Source organism: Marmota monax, unplaced genomic scaffold (genome assembly GCF_021218885.2).
Source record: "Marmota monax isolate L192 unplaced genomic scaffold, Marmota_monax_Labrador192_F-V1.1 WCK01_AAM20220418_F8-fsc00132, whole genome shotgun sequence".
In the NCBI taxonomy this organism is placed as follows: domain Eukaryota; kingdom Metazoa; phylum Chordata; class Mammalia; order Rodentia; family Sciuridae; genus Marmota; species Marmota monax.
The window spans coordinates 7,690,398-7,709,007 of NW_026695199.1; the positions used below are offsets into that span (position 1 = coordinate 7,690,398).

At 35.5% G+C, this 18,610-nt stretch overlaps 1 protein-coding gene across 1 annotated transcript in view; it reads right to left on the reverse strand.

Moving 5' to 3' along the window:
- Adamts3 (ADAM metallopeptidase with thrombospondin type 1 motif 3) overlaps positions 1 to 18,610 on the reverse strand; it is a 258,179-nt gene that overhangs the window by 41,998 nt on the left and 197,571 nt on the right. The window contains exon 5 of the mRNA XM_046428779.2: positions 12,291 to 12,490. Within this exon, the coding sequence (XP_046284735.1) occupies positions 12,291 to 12,490 (200 nt within the window). The remainder of the gene's footprint in view (positions 1 to 12,290; positions 12,491 to 18,610) is intronic.

The window sequence follows — 18,610 nt, forward strand, 5'->3', positions numbered from 1 at the left end:
AGAGGGTGTTTACAGGACATTTAGAGTACAGAAAGTACAATAGAAAATCCAGAAAGAAGACTTAATAAAAGTCATATGACAGAGAGTTTAGATTTATACTGTATACCTACAGAAAATAGAACTAAAAATCTTCCTCATTAGTAAAGGAGCAAATTTCAGTTCAGTATAAAGAAAGATGGAATGTTAGACAAACGGCCTTTTTGCCCATGGGCAGGTTTTCTCTTTATCTTACATCACACTTTGTACCCTCTAATAGAAGACTAAATCCTCCCCACCTTTCCCTTCTGAATTAATTGATTTTTAAAAATTCCCAACATTATAGTTCCAGTAAAAGCAAAAATTCTATGGCCTGTCACTAACATAGTCATCCAGAGGCTCATGGGTACTCCAAGAGACTTCTTGTAAGTCAGCTGTTTCAAATTAGAGCATGGCTGTACACAGAGGTATTAACAAGCACTCAGCTTAATGTAGTCAAAATGTAAACGGATTTGATGTTTTTTTAAAAAAAAAACAGTTAAAAAGTAATGTTAGAAAACAAGCAAAATAAAGAATAAAACTTTAAAGAAAGTAAATAGGATGAAAAACTGAATTAATTTCTGTAGAAGGAGCCATGATAGAGGGTAGGAGGTACTTGCAGCTCTTGCAGAATACCAGTGACAACTACACTGTAACATAGTATGTGCATAAAAGTTATAGAAAAAAACCTACACCAGGAGCTTCTATAAAACAAAGGAAACATGGTAGCAGTGACAAATAGCTTGGGAGTTTTAGTATAAAATGTACATATAATCAGTTTAAATTAGTAAATTCATTTGCACTTGGTGATTTTAAAATCAATATAATGCCAAGAAAAGTATATTGGGCAAAATTTGTGTTCCCAACAGCAATACCACACTATTGAAGGAGTAAAAGGACATTCTTTTTAAGAGTCAAATTAACATTCACTGAGAGAAAAGTATTATTTAACAAAAGTCACCATTATGCCAAGCTAATTTGAAAACAGGGTCCTGCAATAAAAACTGAAGCCAGTTATGAAATGTTCTGAGTGAGCACACAATTATGAAAGTATACATATTTATTATGTGGAATAATAAATACTTTTACATAGCAAGATGGTATTTTCTCAGTGTGGCAAATCAGCAGTACCAAATGACTAGAACATGGAAAACTCTGGGTTTAACTTATTATTTTGCTTTCCAAGGCTTAAAAAGTTGGTTCCTATACATATTTACTTTTAAAATGTACTGAGTCATTTGGCTGCTTTTCATCTTGCCAAGCCTTATCAATGCCTGAGATGCAGTGATCTTACACTCAAAGACACAGGAAAAGACTGGAGGGATAATGCAGCATTGCAGGATTAGATATTCAAAGCTCTGGACTCTGGTCCCAGCTCTGCCACTGATAAGCTGAGTGATCTTGAGTGATTTCTTAAACTCTTTGATGCTTCATTTCGTTTCTTTGTTTGCAAATCATAATCTTAGTTGCTTTGCTTGCTTCTTGTTTTGCTCAAATCAGGCAAGACACCATACAACTACATTCAGCAAAATACAAAGTACTTCAGCACCAGCCACCTACCCCTGCAAAAAGTACTATAGATACATTTTCATAATCCACCTGGAAAGATAAAGTCAAATAATTGCCCCATCATAGTTTTCATTGAAAGGGAATTTAAGTTGCTTCTTTGTGAATTTTTTTAAAATCTCAAACAAATGAAAGATGTAATTTAAATAGAAAAATCCATTTGACCCTTTTATTTTTGAAAAATATGCTCTAAAGATTGCAGAAAAGCTCCTTCCAGCAGATGGCAGTATGCACATTTTGCAGCAGGTAAGGGACAATCATACCACATATCACATACCAGTTGGTAAGTCTGTTTTTCCCTATATTAATACACAGGTAAAATAACTTCCTTAAAGTTAAATACAATTTTAAAGTTTCCTAGGTAAAATGCTAAGTTTTGAATGCTCAGTTGACCCTTAAAAAAGAAAAATACTGAAAAAATTTATTAAGATGTTTTTGTCATCTAATCACCATATTATATGAGTTATAAAGAAGTCCCCATGATCAGCTATTTTTGCCACTCAATAAATCATAAGTAGAAGGAACTAAAAGCATATTATACTGAATTAACAATCTGAATCTATCAGGAGGGACTAAAATAATATTGTTCAAGTGTTTTAATAACCTTTTAGTAACAAAGCAATTTTTTAAGAAGTGAAAGCAAATGTCAACAATAAACAAAAATAATAGCTAATTGTACATACAGTTTTCCAGTTCCAGACTATGTTTTAAATATTTATCTTCATTAATTCAAGTAATCCTTGAAACAACTTTAGGGATATTATAATCTCCATTTACAACTATAGAAACTGAGATACAGAGAAGTTGCAAAAAATCACATGGCAGAAAGAGCAAAGGATGAAAAGCTAAACAGTCTGATTCCACAATCAGTAGTTCTAACCATTCTGCTGAACTGCACAGACCTACAGACCATAGCATTTTGTTACTACATGAAAAATATTTACTTTTAGAATAATCAGTCATGATCCACTAAGTTTAACAATATGGTGTGAAACCACACTGAGAAAACGAATTTAAAATTTTCACTTTTTTTGGTCGTCTTCATTTATATAAATGAGGATTCTGAATTTAATATAACTATTTATTTCTTAATTATTAATATAATGATATATGGAAAAAAATACATAGCTAGAGCAAATCAGTGAAAAAACCATGTAAGAAAAACAATAGGGTAAAACAAATAACTAGTGTTTTAGGTTGTGAAAAAAGCATTAAACACAAACATTCTAAGAAGTCCTGTTATTGACACTACATAATTAATACCAATCGAAATACGTCTATACAAAAATGATATATCTTTTCACCACGAGAACCAACCCATGGGACTCCGAGGTGCTCACGGTTGAACTCAGAGTACTTATTAGATTAACTACAGAAGTGGTAAACAGAATATTAATTCAATTTTCAGATGACCTTAAATTGGAATGAGGTTGCCAATGATGTGAAAAGAGAAAAAAGGTAAAATCAAATCAAGTATTCTTTTCCTTGAAAGGAAAATTCCTTCCAGGTCTATTCCCGGACAGGACAATTTCTCCCAGGACATTTCCCTGGCAGGACAATCTGACCTGCTTTGTCTGCGCAGCTGATGAACAGCTTTGTCTGGCTTGAACAAAGCAACACTCATTTTTCTTTGAGATGGGTGGGTTAGATCCTGAGAGGCATGACTACATGGTGGTCAAGAGAATGGGTTCTGCAGTCAAACTGCCTGGGTATGGTTTAGCTCTGGGACCTTGGACATATTATTTAATTGTCTCAGGGCCTCTGTTTCCTCATCTGTAAAAACAGAAATGTTAAAAGAAATAAGTGAGTTCATATAGGTAGGTACAGTGCCTAAAGTGGTGCTTGTCCTTGGAAATGCAAAAAAAAATTGTTACCATAATTATTACTGTTTTTACATAGAAGCAAATAAATAGTACATATATATGATTTTTTTAAAAGAGACTTTTGGTTATCTGAAGTGATGACAAGACAGCTTGGGTGATTCTGGATGAATCTGATGAAAACTAAAAAAATATCACTCTGTCCACGACTATCTCTTGTGGAGCTAAGTTTCAAACATACACTTGCTTGATTCTCAGTCCCACACTCTATATTCCTTTTATTCAGAGTAGGTAGTTCTTTCCCAAGCTAACTCTTCTTCCCTCAATTCCAATCTCCCTTCAATAATGTTATTCATTAATACCCTTATCAAGTATTTTTTGAACAGTTATTATATGCTCAGATGTTCCAGGGAGGACTGAAGAACTGAACAGTACATGAGTTTGAGTCTCTATTCTTCATGTATTCTAAAACAGGCTGCCAGCACGGAAAAAATAAATACAAGAAGACATGCAGGCAAGTCCATTCCAGATGAAAATTGATGCAATGAAGAGCAGAGATCTGAGTAACGAGATTTAGGAGGGAGAGGAACAGGATACCCTTTGAGACTGGATGTTCATGGGCAGGAAGTATATGGTCATGTGTTAAGGAAAGAGCAATCTCTACAGAGGTAAGAGAGCAAAGGCAAGCAAAACCTTGACACACATCAGAAAGTTGCAAACCCTGCTGCAGGTATCCCTGTCACTACTGTGCAAGGCAGTTGAGACCCAGAGAAGTTATACTGGTACCATATTTCCCTCAAATGGTTCATAGAGCCCAAATTCAAATAAGTCTATGGGAAACCCATGCTTGATCTCTTCTCACTGGTATCTTTCCTGTCACAGTGGAAGCACTGGATCTCTCCTTTCTTTTAAGGCTTCCTCCCATTTGCTCCCCCCAAATCAATTCTCTATGTCTCTATTCAATCTCTCTTCCTGGAAGCTGCTTTTCCTTGTTTACTAATATTCTCTAATTCCCTTCCTGAAAAAAATAATTGGCCTATGATGTTTTGTGGCATTTGGCACTGCTTATTAGTATACTCTTCAATCATACTGTTCTGTTTTTTTAGACAATTAGCTCCTTTTTTCTAACTAGCCCATATGTTTCTCAAAGTTGTGTTTTCAACCCTCTTCTCTTCTCATATATTTTCTCTGCAATATTTCATCACTGCTGTCACTTCAACCAATAGCTACAGGTGGATGAACCCCAAATGTTCATCTAACACTGATCTCTCTCTTGCTCCACAGTCACCTGTTCAGGCCTTGTAACAGAAGTATACCTATTTACCTCAAAATAGACTTGTCTCCCTAAAATCTGTTCTTCTCTTCTGAAAATCACATCACAGTTAAAGACTAAAACATCCCAATTCCTCCTTTTCCTTCAAGACTTAGAGTCAATCTGTTACCAAGTCTCAGACCTGTCCAACCTCTATACTCAGCAGCTTAGCATCCATCCAACTCACTTGGACTGTTGCCACAACCTGTTAGAAAATTTGCAAATGTTTATATTAGGGGTGATTTAGAACCATTTTAGAAGTTCTCCAGATAGGAAGACTATAAAAGTTAGATGGTTGTTTTCAATAAGCATAAGCCTGTCCTTTTATGTAAATTATGCTTTAACCTCATTGAAGCATCAAGGGAGTTTAGGGAGGATCAAAAATTGGCATCAGCTGCAAGGCCCTAAAAACTTTTCTGGCCTTTGTAACAATGAATTCATACCAAAAGTCCTGGGAAAATTCCCTTCCTTCAAGAGTAAGGAAGATGGTTCCCTGAGCAAGCTGAAATCTTTTCTATGTTTTAGGGCCCTGGGAAACAAAGATAAAGGTTGGAGCAAACCACGGGAGGATAATGTCATTTTGATATTTGCAGCACAGGAGAGAAGAATGTTTGAGTTTTAGGAAGAGAATGCAGGCTGTACAACCCAAGAAGAAAGTAAGAGCCTTCAGTAAATTCTAAAGGGACATCTTAGAGGACACAAAGTGTGGGTGCCACTATATAAATTTCCCTGTGATGAGGAGACTTGCTTCTAGAATGACAGGTCCAGGATATTTCTGGGAAGGTGTTTGTATAAGAGGTACTAGAACTGACTTGTGCTCACTACAATTTGTGACAGTGACTCAGTATGTTCAATCTGCATTGGGGGAAATTAAGACAGTTTCTTGATGTAGGAAAGAATAATTACATAACAAGGTGTCCTAGACTATGGTTCATCCCCTACCTCTAGCACTTAGACACTGTGTTCATAGCACAGTATCTTACAAAGCCTCTCTTCCCAATCACCCTAATGTATTCGGAGTTCACTGTCTGCAACACACACCAATAAAATGATTAATCCTTTTAAAAAACATTTATGACTTTTCATTAATGAGATCCTTAGGATGGCACATACAATTTTCTCCAGTTAGTCTTGGGTTCTCTACCTAGTCTCCTCATGTGCCATCTCCCTTAAATAAACACCAATTTTACCATGCAATAAACTAACAGTGGTTCCAAAAACACCATGAACTGACACTTTCATGTACCTTGTTACAATCTGTTTCCCATCCTCCCGAGGATCTAATAGGACTGGGCTTATGGGAGATAATGAATACTTGAGTAAATAAATACATAGAATATTATGTATTTATAAATACTGATGTGAATTCAAATGTCAGAAATAGATTTCAGATAAATAATAGAAAATAGAAACCTGCTACACAATTTACTTAGGATGCCTGAACATGTATATTCCCCGGATAGATCTGCCTCGCACTCACATTTGAGGCCTTCAGAACTGTTAGTTAAGAAATAAAAAGCAGTGTATTGATTTTGCCGTTATTAAGTAATAACCAGTAATTACACATATGTGCTAACACTTAAGTACATTACACTTTGTAGAACCAGAGTGTTTTTGTGGGGTGTATATTTTCTTTAAAAAATATTGGGCATGGAAGCCTGATTTCATAGCTATTAGTTATTATTAGTTCATTATCCATCATAAGTAGCCAATTTCAACAGATAAAAAGAATTAATGAATTTTCTCTTAGTTACTTATGATTTCTTGGAAGTATAATTTTTTAAAATTTTATATTTAGGAAACAGCCTTTTAAAGCAACTCTTTTTCTTTTTTCATTTGATAAATCCTGAGATTAAAGCATAAACTCAATTTTTTAAAGAAAATTTCAGTAGGTACCATGCACTCAGGAGATCTCTACATAGATCTTCATAGATGACAAGGATACTGCAATGGCAGAGTGTTGCTAATGGGAAACACCTGACACAATGAAAGGACACCAGCTAGCCTCTTAACCACAAAGATGTGCTTCATCATCCTGTTACATTCTTCAACTAGATTGCTAAAGGGTTTGGTTCAATCAATCAAGTAACTGAATATTCACATCGATGACTTCATTGGTGTAACAAGACACAGAAGTAGGTAAAGGAAAGACACTAGAGTTTTCTGTGACAAGCAATATAGAAAATGCTTTTGCTTTGAAGTGGGGGCCAGTGGAGTTTAGGGGAGAAGAGCACAGGCACAGAGGCAGAGATCTGTCTGGGTTCAAGTCCTGATGGCCAATATCAGCTGTTGGACCTAGGAAAATCACCTAACTTCCCTACATCTTGATTTCCTCATTTGTAAACTGGACTAAAAATGAAAACATCTTGGGGTTAGAGAGTATTGAATAATTCATGCAAAGCATTTAGCAGAGGACCAAGCATAGAACAAGGGCAAAAATATTTGGTATGTTTATCCTTAACAACATTAAATCTTTTTTTTTTTTGAATCTGGATCTTAAACTAGATGATTTAAAATACCTTGAAAGATTTTATTACCAACACTTATTCCACATAATCTGTTTCTCCAAAGACTACCCACATAAATGGCAAAATTATCTGCCACAATATTCAATCCCAAAATAGGGTAAATCACTCTGAATTCCTCCCTTTCCCTCAGCCCACTGAACCAGTAACGAATTCTATTGATTCAACCATAAACCCTCCATTTTTGCTGCAACCACCACTGCCCCAAAACCATCATTTCTTGCCTAGACATTTACAATTACTTTTCCAATTTGCCTACCTACCTTGTCCCCTAGGTCTCTCCAATTTATTTTTTACAAGTCAGAGAGACAGAAACTGGCCTTTAACAACTTTTTATTGCACTGGAAGTTGTATTCAAAGTCCTTCTATTATCTGCAAGGGGTTTCTTGCCTTTGCCTAGCTCCACCTGACTCCTCATACATCAGACTAGAGCCCCAGTGGCCTTCCTTTGGTCACTAAAACACAAGTGCTAATTCAATGGCTGGCTCTTTTACTTTTGGTTTCAACTTCAGAATTGTTTTTTGAAAGAAGGCTTGCTTAACCATTATGCTCCTGTACAACCCCTGTCAACCATTTGCCATTATTCTCTTTCCTAGCAAATTATTAGTTCCCTGCCTTGTAACCTATGATGTACATACCTAGTATATAGCATTACAATATATGTTAAAAAGACAGAATTGATTAAAATTGTATTGCATGTCCACTATGTGGCAGACACTGCTTTTGATACCTTACATAGGAAGCTTAATAACATATAATAGCTGCATTAATGGAACAAATAAACAATTAGAGAACTGCTCTCAAGGGATTCACTAAATTTATAGTAAGGAAGGAATAATTTGTGAAAAGTTTATAGGAACTGATAGTAGATTCTGATCTTGATAAGTGGAAGGAAGGAAGGAAGGAAGGAAGGAAGGAAGGAAGGAAGGAAGGAATGAATTTATTTTAAAGAGGCCAAAGAACAAAGGCATGGGAATGGGTTGTCATTGTACCCTATTTCCCATTGTGTTCTAAATCATTGCCACTGCAGAAATTGTGAAAGATGAAATTTCCTGAAACCAATGTATCTTATTTTCTCTAACCAGCAACAGCCACACTAATCTAATTTGTACAGGATTCATGCGCTGTTTTTTCAACTCTAAAGTGAAGGAGTGAGTTAATAGGCCCGCCTAAGGTCCTTTCAAATGATTCTTGGCTTCCTTTTAAATTCTAAGCATCTTGAGAGGAGGGATCATTATACTCCTTCTTCAAAAAATGTAGAAAGAACAGCTTCTTTTTTATATATGTTAAAGTTAGTTGGATATTCTGCCTAGCAGTCCCAATCTATGTTGATTTCAAACCCTGACACCAATTTTTAATGACTGAAAATCAACTACATTATGGATTGTTAGAATAGAAAGCAAGATGGACAGGTACCTTTTAGTCTATCTTAGAATAACTGATATTTCTCAAACCTTTTCTTTATTCTGACATGAATGAACATATTAATCAGAAAGGCACTGAAAGAGACAGAGAGGGAACAAGAGAAAAGTTCTGCCCTCAAACATCACCAAAAAATGTGTAGAACTGAATATGTGAAGAAAGAAAATTGCCAGTGATTCACAAAAGGAAGACAACTGACAGAAAATACCAGGTGAGTGTGTAGTGGCTGAAAAAATTCTAGTTTCCTAAAGGGATCGGAGTAGATGAACACATATCTTTTATGTCTTTTTAACTGACATTTTCACTTAATAATTTAATACAAATTCCAATTTTAAAAAATGGCACTGTTATACCACACTAGCTTGTGTTCCCTGCAAACCAAACTTTGAAATTTAGAGCTGTTTTTATTTCATTACCCTTGAGGGATTCTCTGCTTCCTGTCCTTAATCTGCAAGAACAAATATGCCAGAATCCCACAGGACAAGATATTATAGAATGCTGTATATGACTTCTCAGAGAACTGGAAATTTTGCAAATGTAGAGCATCTACTCTAGAGAGTGACATTTTTGATCCAGCTTTTAATTTAAAGACTTTTACCTAACATTGACACATTAGCATACTATTTTTCTGAAAGTAAAATTTCCTTTTCAAAGGTCATCCAAATCATCCTTAATAAACTACATAGCCAAATACCTTCTAATTCAAAGGTTTTCTTTCCTTCCCTGACCTGAAGTTCCCTCCCTCTCTCCTTTCTATCTGTTTAGGTTATGTTGTTTAAATCTCCATGGACAAGCAGAATTCTTCCATCAATCTTTGTGTGGTAATGTTTTACTTATCTATTTATTTGGTAATGTTTCATTTTTTTTTTAAAAAAAAGCTTATTATAGGTAATATCTAAACATTGTTAGGCTCTCAGTTGAGAGCTGTATACATGCTATAACAGCATGAATTAAACCTCATACTTAACCTTTCTCTCCCACTTGTTTTGAATACATTTTTGAAATCATAGTTTCCCTCAAACTGGAATACCTAACAACATACCAGCATAGTTTAGGAGATTAATAAAGAATTCTACATGTAAACAATGGGCATATTTGTGCTGAATGTCATGGAATTTTATACCAATTTTGAGATTTTTCAAAAACCCACTGACCTGAATTTTAAATTACTCGATTATCCCAAATTTAAAGGGCATTCACAGAAGAGCCACAACTGAAATTCAACTACTGTTGCTTTCTCTCCTTATACTTTACTTAATAAAAATAAAAATTTATTTAGAATTACTGGTTTCTTAAATCATTACCGTCTCAGCAAGATGAGAACAGCAAATATATTTGGTCAACATAAAATTTTCCATGTTGTTCACTTCCTTTCCACTCTCATGCTTCAACTTTGGTTTAGCCCCTCATCAAATCTCTCCTCAATCACTGTGACATTCTGCAGAGGCTTGATTCTCTCATTAACCACTGCCCAGCCAGCCATCAAATTCCTGATTCTAAAATCTAATCATTAGTTCTCAGTATGAAATCCAGTACATGGTCCTTAGCATAGCAGTTAAGACTTACTGTAATTTGACCCTCGCCTACCATCACTTGGTCTTCCTGCCACCACCCCCCTCTACCTCTTCCACCAGGAAGCCCTGTAGAACAGCAGTTAAGAGAAGGGTTATGAAGTCATTTTGCATGAGTTTGTTTATGCCAGCTCACTAAGTGAGCTTGGTCAAGTGGCGCATGCTTTCAAAGCCGGGATTTCCCTCCTCCAAAATCAAAACAATGACAGAAAATCCCCAAAGACCTAGTTTACCTCCTAGCTTCTGGATGTATTACAGAATTAATGAACATTTTATTGAATCTTTCAATTTTTAAAGCATGGAAATTGCTTCCTAGGAAAGAACACAAATTTTCTAAGGTCACAGAACGATTAGGCTAAAACTTGCTTACTCTCCTGAGTCCTCATGGAATGCCCTCATTGCTTCCTGATGTGATGAATGTGGTCATTTATCACTTTCTGAAATGCTATAATATTTACATTATAATGCCTAAGATGCTAGTGTTAATAAGAACATGCTTTTTAATACTTAATTTTTTGGTAATTTTCCCTATATTTATCTTTTCTCCTCAACAATTTGTAAATTCTATGAGGACAAAAACCAAATATCTACTGTATTACTCCCAGAGCCCTCTGTGATTCTGACTTTGAGCACCAGCTAGGAGCCTAATAAAGTATCTTCTTAGGAAAAAACTGCCCCAGGCACAATGCAGGAAGTGAAAATAGCATTTTCACAGGGATTTTTAAGTTTTTGATAATTTAAAAAGTAAAACTCAACATGAAAAACTAAAATATGGTTATATATTTGTGTGCATAGAGCACCATACAAAGAACATGACTCGTATTTACTCATTTAGTCCTTTCAACATTTCTACTATTTTTCTCTTTATAAAGGTGAGGAGACTGAAATAGACAAGAGACTAAGAAACATGCCCAAGTTTACACAACTATCAAGTCATACACAAAGTTAATAGTCAATAGTTGAAAACCTATATACATAACTATGGCCAAGTTCAGTAATTTGTTTAATGTGTGTGTTTTTGTCTTCATAACAGGAATTAGTGCCAATGAACAAATAAAAATGTGTTTGAATCTCTAAACTCATTTTCCATTTCACAGTGATATGGAATATGAGCATCTCAATGAACAAAAATACATATAGCAGATGAACTAAAATATTAGCATAAATATAATCATGATTCATGAAAGGAAGGATTTTTCTTCTCCAATATAATTGTATGAAATCTACTCTTAAGCATGGAGAAAGAAATAGACATAGATGCCCCTAAAATAAATATAAAACCCAAAGCAAAGTCAGAGAATAGAAAGAATTAGGTAATACATTTACAAGATCAATATAATATGTATTTTAAAATGGCATAAGGTAAAACATAGCAGTGTACTACTATCTCAATTATCTTTTAGAAGCAGGTGGCCTAAATATTATATTTTATCATTCCTTATCAATTGTTCTTGCCAATTCAAAAGAAAAAAGAGCATCAGTTCAAGGATACCAACAAAAATTTCTTCTGAATCTGATTAAGGCTCATAAAGGAGATATAAAGAGCAAACTTAAAGGGCTCTTTAGCAACTGCTGAGCAGCACTACGCCAGTAGTTGTGTGCTTTGTAAATACATTGCCTTTTATCTTATAATTCTGAAATATCACGTTTATTCAAAAGCTCAATGGGCATAAATCATTCATCATCATCCCAGGATACAGTGCAATGCTGGGAAGAGCTATTTCATCCTTCCCAGTTCGAATCAAAGCAGGAGGACAGTGTTGAAAATTTTGATTATCCCAGAACAAAATAAAAACTATCCTTATTATTCTGTCCCTTCATGGCTTTTAAAATACATGATTTTTCCTTCGTGAAAATGGTCAACTACAAGAGACTTTTACTCCATGCTTCCTTGGATTTGGCATTCTTATGTTTCAAACACATAGATCAAATTTGGAATTGAACTCAGTTGCCTACATATTGGGGACACAGGGCGCAGTCATGGTTTCCCAAAGACACTATGAGAACAGCAGAAGTGAATTAAAGGATCAAAAAGCCTCAAAAAGGAGTCACTACTCACAATGTTCATCAGGGTGAGGAGGTAGTTTTGAACATGCTCTTTGCCATGGAAACGGACCACGGAGTCATCCACTCCCAGCAGCACCTCGATGTTGTAATCGTTCTCTCCCGCGTGTCTGCGGCGCCTCATTGTTTCATTCAGCTGTTGGTCAATGTGGCTGTAAAGTGTACCTAGGTCATCGAGGCCTTCCAGATCCGACTCTATTAAGAAACAAAAGGAACCCAGGCATTTCAGTTTCCCCAGTGGGCCTTCCGCTCAGTACCTTCTAAGGAAAAATGAACCCTCTGGGGGTGCCTACCATAAACCATAACCAGCAAGATTCTGCCTTTCCTTTTATTCCTTATATAAAAGGCACATATGTGTGATCAGAATGGCCTTCTAGAAATACAACACAGAACAGCAACACCAGGGCCAAAATACTACTGTCCAGAGAGCAGTGCCATGCCAGACTGAAGAGTCCATGAGGATAACAGTGGTTGGTCTCTTCCCAGCTGTATCTCAATTCCCAGCAAAGCTAGTTGGGGTACAGAACAGTCTGATTATGTCCTCGTTAAATAAATGTAGATTGTAAATAAAAATTGTGTGTCAGTGTGTTTACAGTAGTTAATCTAAGGTATAATAATAATCATGTATTACAGACTTTATATCACATGAATTTAAACCACTCCTCTTTCCAGTAGCCATAATTTAAAAACAAAATGATGGCATGACAACACAACCACATTTCATGATGATTGCTGTTCACCAGGTAATACTTTATTTCTTCTGAGTAGTGAATACTGCAGGGAAAAAGTGGCTGGATATAGAAGTTATAAACACTGGATACTACAGTTCTCCACATCTGTATTGCTATCATCTAGACAGCAGGTAATTTCAGTTGTTCTGTATCTGAATCTGTGAGATAGCAAAGTCAGAATGACCCACATCCAAGGAAAATAAAATTATAAACAAGTTTTTTCTTTCATGCAGTTCAAGGACTATAATTATTTTCACTTTCCACATGGACATTTCATATATAGACACAGACATTCACACAAATGTAGGAAAGAATGAGAAAAACTCTCAGGTTATAATGACCTCAATTTAGTTGTGTCCTCAGATGAGGTTATTTTGGGTGAAGAATATTTCAATGTATTAAAAATAAAATATCAATTGGATACTAAAATTAAAGTGTTAAAACTGCTGGTATGAGAAAACCTGAAAGTATATTCATCTGCATTTCAAGTACATAAAACCTGGAATTTATTTCATGAACTACCTTGATGTCTAAAACAAGCTTGACAGAACCAACTCTTGACTCACACTTTATAAGGAGGTTTATTTAATGCTGTATAGTAGATCCTGTAAGCCATTTGAATCAGCATCAGACATTAATGAATAGGTATTTTCCTTTCGACCTTTGTGGTTTTGAGTAAAGCTGAGGGGGAGAAAAATGTCTCTCTTGGCCTGAAAGATTGACGACCAAGCTTTAGCCACATGGGATTGAACTAGTGGAAGTAGATCCCACTCACATCCTTTCAACCTTTAAAAAATATGTAGAGACCAACCCCGAGCATCTGAGTACAGGCACAGGCTCTGCATTTGACTTAGTAGATTTGAACACTATGCTGTTCTTCACTTTGACCTGAATCCAGCTTCCAGCTCATTAGCTGGGAACTTTCTTTTCACCATGGATTCACATTGGCTCCACAATATATAAATAACTCCACAGTCATCCACATCAAACAGAGGCTTTCCTCAAAAGTTGTTTTTCAAGAGCTGTAAACCCACACTGAGGGCAACAGACTACACCTGCAAACAGCTTTACTATTCAACCTGAAGTCTTTTCACACACTTGAGAATGTGAGAGGCTGTAAGAGCTGGTGGACAAATAGGAAATTCATACATGAGTTCTCAGTTCTAAAACTGGCTTTTGGGGGGCAGAATTGTCAGAAACAACATCCAATGGAAATATACTAGCCATATCATCATATCATTAAGCCTGATGCATGAATGAAGAAGGCTGAACAGTTATTGCAGAAAGACAGTTCATTGTGCTCAAACACACTTTTTGAATTTGGCCTCTGCATCTCCTCCTTAAAAAGGTGAGAAGAGAATCTTTGTTGTTATAGTTATTGCAAAAGGAACCTGAGAAAGAAGGAGGGAGCCGTTTTATCCTGCTTTTGCATCTCTGAGACCAAAATACCTGACAAGTACAACTTAGAGAAGGAAAATTTTACTTAGAGCTTTCAGTTTCAATCCAGATAGCCAACTCCATTGCTCTGGGCCTAAGCAGAAACAGAACATCATGGGAGAAGGGTCCAGTAGAGGAAAGCTGCTCAGCTCATACAGGGGTCAGGAAGCAGAGGGACAGACAGGGAAAGGGAGAGAAAGGGGAAGGGGACACAAAGAAGATGCATTCTTCCAGAGCACACCCCCAGTGACCTACCTCCTCCAGCCACACCTCATCTGCCTAAAGTTACAACCCAGTTCATTCAAACCAGAGTAAATTAATTAGGTTACAGCTCTCACAATCCAATAATTTTACCTCCAAACATTTCTACATTAATATAGAAGTTTTGAGGGGACATCTCATATCCAAATCATAACAGGAGCCATATTAAAACAAACACTTTTGCCCCTATTTTCCCTTGTGTTCCTCAATATCCGTTTCCATGATTCTTAAAGTAGGGCATGTCAAACATTTCAAAGAAAGACAGTACAATAGCTTTTGACACTTTTAATTTCTACACATCATTATAATTACAGGCAGTTTTGAGGTCATAACTGAGAATCTGTTCAGAGTATCTGTCTTATTATGTTTCCTTTATAATATGATGGTCAAGCGACTAGTAGCATGAGCTTTCTAATCAGACATACCTAGTTTCAAATATTGGTAATGTGACATACTAACAAAATAATTTTACTTAAAATGGCTAACCTCTTTGACTTGCAGCCCACTTCTGTAAAATGGGATAATAACATCTATTTTTTCCCCACAGTTCCTGAGATGATATAGGTATAATGGTAAAACCACTATAAATGTTTACACATAAAATGTTCCAAAACTATTATTTACTTATAATATTTATGATGATAATGATTTTACCTTTAAAAAAAGCCATCTTTTAAAAAAATCATTTTACATGTCATAAATCATATTTTTTACTTATTTAAAAATAAAGGTAAGAACTAAATCTGGAATCAGCAAAGAAAATCTGAATTTGTAGTAACCTTAGAATGCATGTGGGTGATGATATCTGCTGCACAGCACAAAGGAGATACAAAGAAAAAATAATGTAGAATGTTTATTTTCAGCTCAGATCAAGATTAAACCCAATATTAGAAGCTTGTTGGGTGGTTTAAAAGGCTGATACAGCATTGGAAAGGGCTGGCTTATGGACAGCACATATCTTCACTCTATATACAGTGAGTATAGCATACATAGACCATGAAAAGGCAGAGAACCACACCACACCACTGCAGGTGTGAGAATCACATGGTTGTACTCATTTATATTTAAAATGGAGCTGAATGATTATATAGGCTTGGATCACTTTCACCATTGCCAGGTTAGGCAGACTTGATCAGGGTACTAGAACATGCAGTTAGTAACAGATCACACCTTTCTAAAGCTTCACAGTTGAAAAGATGATGTACTCTATGACATAATCTTGGATGCATCTGTATTTAATCCTACCATTATCTCTGCCTCCCTCACAAGATATAGGAATATAAATAATTAAAGGTGAATATCATGCTAATTATGTTCTTGCTGATGCGTATCCTGCATAAAAGAACTGAGAAAAATTACACAGGCCATAGAAAAATTTAAGAAGAGAAAGCAGAGTGATACTTTATATTTAGTATCAAAAATTATGGATGTCTGGTGGCAGCTTGTTGGCATTCTGCCACGTACGTGCTAAGGTCACTTGAATGGGGCTGGCTGAGTTGGTAGCAGACAGTAATTGATGTGATGATAGAATTAGTAGGAAATTGGGGAAATTTAAGCTAGGAAGAGCCTCCAAAAATGTATGCTGATGATAAAGCATTTCAGGAGAAGTCAAATCCTGTGATAAGTACAGTGGTACTACTGTTCCTATGTTTCACTCCATAAAAATGATCCTAGAGTACTTTCTAGGCTTCTCTGAAATATCAAAAGCAATCTGTCTTAATTCTTAGAGTGAGTTTCCTTTTTGTTTTTTAACTTTTTGGGAAAAAAGTAATTTTTGAAAACTTAGGAGTTACTGATAAGCAAATTAATATTTTGGATACATTTTGACTGTATCCTTTTGTTTCTGAATTTACAGAAAAAGAATAATTTTACTTCTATTTTATAGGAATGAATTTGGGGGCGGTGGGCGGCACATAAGCGACTGGTTAAACTACAATAAAAATATTTAGTGTTAAATATGAGTGATTAGTGTTAAAGCAAACAGATAAAGTAAAATATAGCTTGCTTTGCTGATTATGAGCCGAGCCGTGGGCCTGAAATATTTTTAGGATGGAATATGGTATGTTGTTTTGTCTAATCATATTTATAAGAAATCAAAGTATCAGAATGGTAAAATTGTCTCCCCCACCCTGCCCAAGAAAAAAAAAGTCCTATGGTCTGAAAAAGGGCAGAAAACAAAGGTAAAATGGAAATGTTTAAGTTCTGATGGAGTTTTGAATCTGATATAAATGCATGTGGGATTGGGAGGCAATCTTAAGCATACTATGATAGAGACTGTGAGAGAAGTATGGAACTTTTGAATAAGCAGTTTTAAAAAAGCCCACCTAGAAGGCATTCCAGTCTCCCTTGGGACTATGGATTACATGTGACCAAGATTAAGTCAATAAAATCTAAACAGAGGCATTACTTGTATTGTGGTGATGTATATGGGGGATCATATGCCATTCTTCCCAGGAGGCATGTCCCTTGGCTCTTCCATTTAGTATTCCTTCCTGCTGCCTGGAGCACAAGCACCATAAGAGTCCTAGGAGGTGGCATTAGAATCAAGGCATGTGCAGGTATGTGTGGTGGCAATGACGGAGGAGTCTGACTGCCCCCATGATGTGGGGCTATCATACAGCCCCGGAGCCCTGGATTATCTAGTTTCTAATTTAGTTAACACTTTAGGGATGACACTTGTATCATGTTTAGGCCACCATTCTGATGCACTTTCTTTTACACTTCACTGAAACTCATCCTAGTGTATTTCATTGACAATACTTAATTTTGTTGACTAAATTCCTCTTGTACACCTATTCTCTAGAGGAATTTCAGTTGATTTTCATGTTAATAAGTAAATGATCAAGATTCACATTATCAAAATGAATTGTGTGACCTTTCCTTGTAGAAAAGGAGGAAGAATCATATTGTTTTGCACTAATAAAGACAGAATGAGTCTATATGTAGAAAATTGGTATTCCTCATGAACAGAATACTGTTATGAAAATGAAGTCACTGAAATACCACAAGCCAGATTTTCCAAAGAGTAGGTGGAGATCCTATGATCAGAGTTAAAAATAGATGCAAAATCTAACAAATGTCCTCTGCTAACATCAGAAGCACAGAGCACTTAAATAATTGTATGAATCTGTTGGTATCATCCAACAGTGATTTTTCCATTAATGCCTTTTTTTGAAAATTTAAAGTTATTCCTTCTAATAGGATATAGTAACATTATCTCCAAATATATGAGGACAACATTCCACCAAGATACAAAATGCTTCTGTAAAAAGCAGCTTTATCCTTCACCAACTGGGAAATTCCATAATGATAGTTCAAAGAACTATATTCAGGCCAATTTATGATGTCAATTCAGAAATTTTACTAAATAACTGCTGTGCTGCTTAAAAGAAAAAAAAAGGTATTACCATTTAATGAATACTAATTTCCTTGATTTATTTTCCCCGAAAGTCCTAATTCTAAAATGCATATTTTCTTTGGTTTTTCACTAATCACTGTAAGAGATAATACATAGCGTTTTTCAAATAGAAAATTCTACCCTTTAAATAATAAATAAATAGCCACTTCTATGTCCAAAATATAAACTCTGGTTCTAAATAAGAACTTCCTACATGTCAGAATGTTTTTGGTTTCAAATTAAAACAATAAATAAATAAATAAATACCACGAAAATACCATTTAAAGCATTAAGGATCCAGTTCCTTTTATCTTTCCATATCTTGCCATTCTTGATGTACAAACTTTGACTTCACATTAGCTTCTTTGATTCTTTCAACATGGCTGTACCAATTCTAATATCATAGTCAGAAACAACAGATTGCATTTTCCTGCATTTCATCTTAGGAGCAAGGTAAGAACATTTCCTAGATGTCCTTTGGTACATTTA